The sequence below is a fragment of the Heteronotia binoei genome, chromosome 2 (genome assembly GCF_032191835.1).
Source record: "Heteronotia binoei isolate CCM8104 ecotype False Entrance Well chromosome 2, APGP_CSIRO_Hbin_v1, whole genome shotgun sequence".
Classification (NCBI taxonomy): domain Eukaryota; kingdom Metazoa; phylum Chordata; class Lepidosauria; order Squamata; family Gekkonidae; genus Heteronotia; species Heteronotia binoei.
The window spans coordinates 76,508,173-76,518,280 of NC_083224.1; the positions used below are offsets into that span (position 1 = coordinate 76,508,173).

At 42.1% G+C, this 10,108-nt stretch overlaps 1 protein-coding gene across 1 annotated transcript in view; it reads right to left on the reverse strand.

Annotated features, from left to right (window-relative positions):
- Positions 1-8,915, reverse strand: part of TMCC2 (transmembrane and coiled-coil domain family 2) — a 150,993-nt gene extending 142,078 nt beyond the window's left edge. The window contains exons 1-2 of the mRNA XM_060231324.1: positions 8,849-8,915; positions 8,286-8,507 (exon numbers count right to left, since the gene is read on the reverse strand). Of these exons, the coding sequence (XP_060087307.1) occupies positions 8,286-8,474 (189 nt within the window). The 5' untranslated portion in view covers positions 8,475-8,507; positions 8,849-8,915. The remainder of the gene's footprint in view (positions 1-8,285; positions 8,508-8,848) is intronic.
- Positions 8,916-10,108: the final 1,193 nt, after the last annotated feature.

Here is a 10,108-nt window from a genome sequence, read left to right on the forward strand (position 1 = left end):
ATTTGTAAGAGATCCAATCTTGACTTAACCCAGGGCTCAAATTATGTTGAATAGGATGCACCCATCCCATAACATTTTACTATCTTAAATATGCAGGTATTCATGAATTATGAAGACAGGATGCAAATATACACAGGCAAAAGTAGAATGGAGCATAATGTAGAAATACACTAAATGAAAATGTATAGAATGTATATACTCCTACTAGTATGAATCACAAGCTGACGGAGGCATGGGTCTGTTATGTTATGTTTGTGCAGGTGCATGACTGATTCCTACCTGGCTAGCAACACGTAGCACCAGCTACAGTTCTCATAGTCTATAGCTATGCTAGATGCTGCTGACCCATCAGCAGACCGATGTCTTCAAAGTGTTAACCTATCAGTTCCCATGCTTCCGTCAATGTCTCATGACACCTGCCTGCCCCCACCCTTCAGTTACCACCCAGTGGTAGTGGCCTTTTACTTCCCAGGGAATTAGTACTGCTGGAGTAGTAATTAAAATGGTTGCCTTTGACAACATTTATAGCCAATCCCATACCTGAATGGTTAAAAAAAAAGGTAAAGATAATCCCCTGTGCAAGCAGCGAGTTATTACCAACCCATGGGGTGGCATCACATCATGATGATTTCTTGGCAGACTTTTGGTTATGGGGTAGTTTGCAATTGCCTTCCTCAGTTATCTACACTACCTCCAGCAAGCTGGGTACTCATTTTACCGGCCTTGGAAGGATGGAAGGCTGAGTCACCCTTGAGCTGGCTACCTGAACCTGGTGTCCACTGGGATGGAACTCAGGTCATGAGTAGAGCTTGGAAAGCAGTATTGCAGCTTACGACTCTAAGCCATGAGGATTGGTTAGGGAAAGGCAAAGCAGAACAGGATGTCCCAGCCTCTAATATCACAATACCCTATTCCTTCCATAAACACTTGGTTGGGAAAACTGGATTGTTCTGCTTCTTTTTTCAAAGTATTAGAGATTTTTCTTCAAGGACCAAGGGATGAAGTTTGTCTGCAGCCAAGTATCAAGATGCCATCTTCATCGTAAATGGCATTAGCTGAATTGAAACTGAGAATGTTTCCTTTCTAGAAACAGAGTGCATCTCAAGCCACAAATAGGTTTTCAGAGGGGTTGGGGAATGGCTGCTTGCTTTGTAAAATTTGCTTGCCTCAAGCCAGAAACAGCTGTTGACTTCGTAGAAACACAGTGTGCAGTCCTGTCTCCACTAACAAAATGATGCACAATGGTGCATTTTTTAGTTTCAAAAATCCCATCTGAACTTTCTGTCTGCTACAAACAATGTGCTTTTATGATACCTTGAAAATGAAATACTAGGAAAATGATAATATGTAGCTACATTTTGGAGAAGACAGCCAAAACTCATATTGATTGCAGACCAGTTAAAAACTTGGCTAATGTCCAGCAGTCAAAAACCAATTACCCACAGTACATTCATCACTTCTTTTCTCTCACATTAAACCAACTAGATGTAAGTTCTTCTCATTGAATTTATTATGAACAGAGCCAGCCTGTTGCTGAGCTCATAACTATGCTCCATCCAACATATCTTAAGCAGAATTAGGTCATCCATCTGTGGTCTCTTCTTGCCAGGACTTCCCCCACCTTCCCTGTGCGGCTTACTCATAAGCAGATGACCTGAACACAGACCGAGTATAAGCTGCAATGCATCCCTGCTGCCCCACTTGTTGAAATTATATTGAACAGCTTTCTTCTCTCAAGCTAAGGCTCCAGCAGGACACAAAATGCTGGATATTCTATAGCAAGGGAGACTTCACTCCAGCCTATAATCTTTACAATAATACCTTTCATTGTTATGTAGATTATCAAACCAGTTTTCATCAATGGTGATGGGTAGATGTGCTCATATAATACTGAAATATAAATGCAGCCAATGCACATGAGGACCTAGAACTGATCCCTGGTGTTGTCATTTAAGTGAATGCCGCAGCATGCTGGGTTCAAGACCAATTATCAGTCAGAGGACTGGCTTGGCTTCATTGAAAACAGGCTGAACCAAGGAAGCTGAATACATTATACATTAATGGTGCAAAAGATGAGCAAGTGGGTTTTCACTTTCTACCGCAAGTTGTAACATGTAAAAAAGAACGTACATGTAAAAAAGAAGAGAAAGAAGTCCCACACCTTCCCCCAGAAGAGACAGAGTTAGCTCCAGAGGGTGGATGGCCAGGCATTTGCTAGGGTCTTTGGATCTCTTTGCATAAGGGACCGTCCCAAAAAACTGGAGGCAGTAGGAGAGAATTTCAGTTTGTGTACCATTTTCTTGCAGGTTCCCTTTCAGCAAATTACAATTTGCCCTGGAAAGCAAAAGCATGTAACACACGAAGTTCTGTAACATATGAAGTAACCATCAGTAAACCAGTGATACTGACGTAGTGGCCTGGGAGCCTCATGCAGCTCTTTGACATGCCACCTGTGGCTCTTCTGAGTATTGTTCCCCAATGTGACACCTACCCCATGTTTCAGGAAAGTTGGCAAACCTCTGCCCAAGTGAGGTTTCTGGTTGGCGGTTGGTTCCTACCTTAAAACAGCTGCTGTTGGATGGTCAGGTAAGTGGCAAGCCTCCTTAAAGTGCAAGTCTCACATCAGGAATGAAGTAACTGTGGCTCTCTACAAGCCATGGAGGGAGTACCACTGGTTAAAATCTTTCTAATCTTCAGGCCAAACATTTACATACATATGAAAGCAACAAATGGAATGGGTTGCATTGGTGCAAAATTCATTCTAGTGGGCACAGCTGCCCCCAGGACCATGATTTATCTAGGCACCCTCTACGTAATGCTGAACTTTATTCAGTGACAGCAGCTTGAAACATGCTCAGCATTAGAGTCTACAGACTACTGAAAGCAGTTCACTTTGGTCACTTAACATTTTTAAATAGTTCTCTGAATTTTCATTTATTGCTCTTGAAGCATTGGCAGATGTGTGGTAGGTTGTATAATTCTACCACATATAATGTAACCCTCTAAAAAAGAGAGCCATCCTTTTAGGATGATAAAGGTTAAAGGATGCAGCTGCAGGAGAGCGTTCAGGAGGACCCATTTGGGTTGCCTCTTTAAATGCCATTTGTTTTAAGCAGATTGTAATCTATCAGTGAAAGAAACAAGGAAATTGATAGAGGGCTGTTCCTAGAGCTTGATGTGATGCCCCTTTCCCACTCACATAGAATGCCTACCACCCTCTACCACCTCTCTTCTTCAGGTTATGGGTTATACAAAGGTCAGAACATCACACTCACTACCCTTCATGTGTCTTTTAAAATCTACAAAGAGTCACCACCATTTCACACTTCAGATCCTCTCTCTCACTCCCAAAGACATCTACAGACAGAGTAGCCCAGTCCATTTTAATAATCAGACCTATCAGGGTTGGGACTCAAACACAGTTCTAATCACTTACTGCCAAAGATATTTTTTTCTGGAAAAAGAGGTGCCAGAGCTCTCAAGAGAGAAATGAAGGAGAAAGATATGGCTGTCCCTAATGAACTTTTAAACATTTTTTGAGAATTTTGTTTCAAAAAAGAGGTTGCAGAACTCTGTTCCACCACAATCCCCCAGAAAAAAGCCATATATGTATGTAGACCAAGATATTAAATTTTCTGTGTGTGCGCGCACTTCTTTCTTGTAGACACGCAGCCCATGGAGTTAATCAAAACAAGAAACATTTATAAGAACAAAACACTGAGGAAAATAAAGTCTAAGAAACAATGTTTCACTTCCATTGAACTTCTGAACTGAGGTCCTATACCAGCAGCTGGGATCCTTTAGTTAAAAATCTACTCTTTTCAGTATGTTCCAAATGGCTGCTCTATCCAGTTTTCCTCAGAAAAATCTTTTCACCTCAACCCTTAAACTATCAGCTTCTCTACTACTAATCCCTCTAAGCGCGATTTTTCAAGTCCCTTTCTCTCAACATTCTGCCAGCTCTCATTGGCTGCTCTAAGGGAGAGGCTGAATCTGGCCTGTTTGTAGCAGTTGATTTCTTTAAACAAACAAAACAGATGCAACAAGAATCAAACCACTCAGAACTTCTGTATGGAAATTTTGCTCCCTAACTCCAGATGCATGGATACTAAAGACACCCTACATGTGCTTCGAGACATTCTTGCATATCTTATTAGCCCATTTATCTACTTATTACCCCATTAATAGGTTCTGGGGGCCAACTGAGAATTTAGTCATGGCTATTTTGGTGCTCACACCACATGTATTGAGAGATGACAGTATTCATTATGTGAAGTCCCCATTTTGTGAAAATATGGCAACACGTGTATTTTCAGACATACAAAGGTGTACTCTATAAATCTAGGTTTCCAGTCACAGGTGCTTAAGTTGAAAAATGTGTGCATTACACTATTCACACAAAACGGTGATAACACATATTGAGAGGACTGCAAATAGCATTTACACAAAATTGTAATCGCACACACTGAGATGATTGTAGGTAGCATAATCTTTTTATGTGTGCTTTGTATGTCAAAATTGTAACAAAAAAGAGCTCTGCTGAGGCCTAAAAATATCACACTGGCTCTCTGGCTAGTGTAAACTAATGTAGTTCTTCTGAAGACAATGAGTTACAGTCATCTGTGTTTCTTGCTTCTCTCTATTAGTGTTTACAACTATAAAATGGAGATCACAGCTGCTCACCCATTTTTGCAAAGCATGATTTTAAAAACCACATTCTAAGCATTATTATTGCTAATTGTTATTATAAACAACTGCTAGGTGTTCATTGTTATTACTTACCATTGCCCTGTTAAAAGTAGACAAGCACATTTTCACACGATGCATTAAGATATTATGAATTCTTGGGGAGGGGATCCCATATCTAACCTGGATGTTATGCTTCTTAGTAATACTGTTCAGTCTTCCTTCCAATTGCAATTTTGTCAGTGTCCTAGTTAAAAAGCTGCCTTTCCAACACCCCATTATAAATTTAATTTGGTTCCCCAAATGTTATCAATACCATTCATGCCTCTCATGATCCTAAGCACCTACAAAGATTCTATTAAGCAGCCTATTCCATCCCAACACATTCTCTCCCTCCCTTTTATATATTCAACTCCATTCTAATACCTTTAGGTGTACTTGCTCAATAGCTTCAGCCAGGGCTTTTTTTGTAGAAAAAGCCCAGTAGGAACTCATTTGCATCTTAGGCCACACCTCCTAATGCCCAGCCAGCTGGAACTGCATTCCTGTGCATTCCTGCTAAAAAAAAACCCTAGCTGCAGCAAAGCCACACATAAAAAGTGTGCCAGGAGAGTGAAAAGGGGACATTACACAGTAACATTTCAGACTGCCAATGTGCTTAATCCTATCAGAGGAGATGAACATTCCTTGTTGATCTCCTTAGTGGTCATGGCAATAGGTTATAATAGTATATTCAACAGGGCATAGATCCTATAACGAAACTTCTTCAGTAGCTGTACTTTTAACAATGGAAGAGGTCTCTATGATCTGAGGAACATGGTCTGGGTAATTTTCCTCTAACAAAAGATGCCCACATCAATTGAATGGGATTTTCCTGCCTTCTCTTCCTGCAGCAGTCCACTAAATTCCCTAAAATGCTGTTCTTGGGGGACAGAGGACCCTCAGGACCTGCATAAAGAGCTAACTGGAGTCTACAGTAGGTGGGAATAATGGGCAAAAATCCCCCTCTTCCACTAGCAGCAAATTACCACTGGATCCAACCCTATGAGCAGAATTACACAGAATTACACTGACAGAAACTGTAGTTTCCTATGAAGTATAAGAGAAATTAGTATATTAGGTTTAAATGATTCTTTTTATAAGATACCACAATAAAGTTAATCCAGAGTTTGGACACCAATAGCAAGTCATGTTACATGTCTTAATTGATATATACCTAAAACATATATACTTTTCTTTTCCGTTCAACTTTAGAGATGGCTTATGACAACCTAAACCATCCAAAGAAACTTGAGCACAACTACACAAATAAGAATTGCAGAAGTCATTTAAAACTGGGAAAACAGAAAGCAGCAACAAAACAAAGCATCTACCAAAAGCTCAGGAGAACAGAACTTATATATAGTTTGGCACCAAGATAATAATACAGTGCCACACCACTGTTTCTGAAAGAGCACCATCACCACCACTGTCCCTGGCCGCCACCAACATAGGCTCTGAAGGTAGATGCACCAAAACAGGGCTTTAGAAGCAGGTCTTAAAGAAAAATCAAGTTCAATACCGGCTAAGAATGAGCTGTAGTCTAGGAGGCCTCCAGCTCAAATCGCTGTTGTTAACTTAGTAGATGGGATTAAATAAGTCTCTCTCTTTCATTCTCTGTTCCTCATCTGTAACATCAGGACACTTGCCTTGCTTACAGAGATATTTTAAAGACTGCAAGAGAACATATATGCAGTGCATGGAACACAGCAAGCACTACAGAAGTACTAATTACTATTATTCTAAGGGAAGAAAGAGGGCTCAAATGACTAGAAGTGCTAAAAGAACAAAGTGGAGTCATGAGTCCCTCTTACCTGAGAGAGAGTAGATGTGGCACAGGAAGAGGATGTTGGGCAGAAAAGACATGTGGATCTAGAGCTGAGAACAGAAGGAACAAATACAGGGACTATGGAAACCAGTGGGGTATATCCAAAGAGATATTCAGGTCTTTCCAGTTTTCAGTGTACAGATCCAGAGAAATTGCTGAATCCCTAAGTGATTTTTAAAAAGGATGTGAGGAATGGCAAACACAGGCATGAAAATGACTGTTTATTCTCCATGCTGTTTCTGTAGAATTGTTTCTATCAGAACAGCACCAAGAGTCTCCAACTCAGATCACTGACAACTATGAATACCAAGCAAGAGACAACCTTCATCCATGTTTTACAAATAAGTCCACAGAAATTACTATCCCATAATAATATGTACTAAGCTTCTTGCCTACATACCTCTATGACAGCCATCTGTGGCACACCAATTGCATGAGAAACAACCAAGTATGCAAAAAGAACCATTCTCTTCCCATTTACAGAAGTTGTATTGTTTTTACTTTGAGCAGCTCTCTGGAAAAGTCATACATACTTTTTCTAAATAAATAAAGGTTTTCTGCCTCATGGTGAGCCTGTAGTTGCCATAGGTGACCAGATTAATGATTTATTTGCAAGTCTACAATAACATTGCAGTCCTGACTAACTATTAGCATTCTCTTTCTTTATACTTCAAACCTTTACCAAGGAGATTAATACAATTTGTCTAATTTTTTTTTACAGATGTAATATGACTCCCTTCAAATTAAGAGGTTAATGAGAACCATCACCCTCCCTAAAAGCATATTCTTCACACACAGCTTATATTATGCAAAAACATTGCTGGCATTTCACCATAATTTAGTTGTGCCATTTATACTTGAGAATAAAATCTTAATGAATTAAAATTCTTTGGGTAAAACAAACAACCACATAAGAAACTGCATGGGGTGGAAAGTAAAGGAAACACCAAATCAAGCTGTGCAATGGGGAAAGATCACCCCAACAGTTTATTTTGATTCAGAATCCTAGCTGTGACAATGTCTATTGTCAGAGATTTTAGAGCAGCCAAGACACACAGAAACAGCAATAGAATGAGCCATCTCTTGGCTTTCACCTCAGGCTCCTAATATAGGGGATAAAGCTGCATTTGTGGATTGTTTTGACTAATATTTATTTACTTTATTTATAGTCCACTTTTCTCACTGAGACCCATGGAACTGTTGTGACATATGCCCAATTCTTCACTAAACCCAGTCATGATATGTAGCAACTTTCCACACAGAACAAGTAAGAGTCAGCCATAGTTCTCAAGGAGGGGCCAAAAGACAGAACGTGGGTTCTGCTGAGATTGCCAGCTCTTTGCTCAGTATATTCATAGCCAATACCATTATGTCATTTTTTTAAAAAAAAATCAGTGAATCTGATCAAATCAGTCCCCTCAAACATAACTACCTACAGCAGTCCTGGAGTACACTGTACTATATGAAGAAGTAAGCCTAAGCTGGAGTGACATTATCCAATGTGAAAATGCATGCCACACAATATCAAGAACTCATTTGGCAAGTTAGAAATGGAAAATTTCTTGTTGCCTGCTTTTGCTTTTGGAAGAACAACGGTCTGCAAAACCTATAGAATTATTGCAGTTGTGAACGGAAGCATTTGTTGGTTGGCCCTTCTGGAATGGTACTGGGTAGCAGTAACAAAGTGCCCAAAGCCTGTTGAATTACATGAAGCCACAGCTTAGTCACTTACCTTTAAATCAGGAGGCTTGCTCCGAGTGGCAGGATGCAGGGCAGGGTTTGGATTAGATGCGCCTGAATCTGACAGGGCAGCAGTTGAATCCCCAGGCTTGGCATCCATGGTAGCCAGGATGGGAACATCTTCAGCCCCAGTGGAGTCTTCCTCTGGCTGCTGCAGCTCATCCGATTTGCACCTCTTCATACTGGGTGAGAGGGTGAGCTTGGACTCTTGCTCCTTGAAGGAATTGCAGATGGACACCGGGAGAGAAGAAAAGGGAAAGGGGAGAGGAGAAACCAGAGAGGATCACCTCAGAAGGCAGAAGTTCATTTCACCTGTGAGATGCAGGCAGCCAGGCCATAGGGAGGAGCTGGAGAGAAGAAGCCTCCATCCAACTCACCGCACTGGGCAGCAGCAGGGCTGGAACTGGAACCAGCAGTACGAGCACCAGCGCCCAAACTTTGGCATACGAGTTGCAATTATAACGGCCAACGCCAATGACGGGAATGTTAGCGGGGTGCCGGTACAAATGTCATGCATTTGATAATGCCCTTTCCCCTCCCAGTACCGCTACTCACTGTTGAAGCAAGCCAAGCAGTGATCCAGCTGCCTCGCACAGCTGTACATTCCCTTCCAATAGGCTCATTTTTATTTTAAAAAAAACTGTTTTGTAAAGCTGCTATTTATCTGCCCCCTGCAAAGAACCCACTTCCCACCGCTCCTACCGAGGCTCAAGAACAAATCCCTCAGCCTAACCCACCCACCTACCTTGCCGGCTTGATAGTCTGACGGACAACCCGAGAGAACCAATCAGAGCTCAGGCCGGATCTGGAGAGGGAGAAGAGGGCGTAGCCGCAAACCTCTTCCAGGCTTGGTTGGCCGGTGGCTCCCAGCCTCCCCGCCTTGCGCGCCGCCTGCCCCTCCCGGTACCCAGGAGCTGTCAATAGGGGAATGGTGCTGCACTGTGCTGCGGCTTAGCAATGCAGGCGGCGGCTTGCCTGACGGCGGGGCGTTGCGGAGATGGGGGGCCGCATCTCCGTCAGTTGGGCCCCCCATAGAGGAGCCCCTCCAGCCCTGGGTTGGGGAAGTGGCTCGTGATCTCGGTGATGCATCCACAGCAAAAGAGTCGCCACCTCTCCTATTGCCATGGGAACTCCTCCCACACTGGGCTGTTTTTGCCTCGAACGTACTCGCTATTTCGCCGTGGATGTATGTTGCGGCTTTATAAACTCGATTGCCCCAAGCGGGAAATAAATTGTTTCTGTGCATTTCAGATACGCAGAGCATCCTTGACCAGCTCATCCTGAAAGGATACAGGCGTTTTATTTATATGTGATAATGTTTCTTATCCTCTCCCACCGCCCCAAGCAGGAGTGTCTGCAAAACTTGCTGGAGAGCTTTACAAAAGCCCACATTTCATGCTCTTCCCTCCTCTTTGCCTTCCTTTTCTCTATTGTACTTGTACACTACTACAACATGCTAATATAGAGCTTACTTTAGTCAGCAATGCATGGGGCACTGCACATTACACAGCAATGGGCCAGGCCTGCTCAAAATCACACACTTAATAGATGGCCTTTCAAAACAGTTTACACATCATATTTCTATCCTACCCTTCCTTTGAGGAGTTCAGGACAGGCCACATAGGCCTTTCCTGTTTTATCCGAACCTCAGCAGAGTAAGTGAGGTTGACAGGTAATGACTGGTCCAAAGTTACCCATTACATTTCATGGCTGAGCAGTGTTTGTAGGTAAATGCCATAGTAAGTGACTTGCATGTCATGTGAATGTCTTTGTAAACAAAAGATACTGCCATACAAACAGAAACCTCTTGGTTTT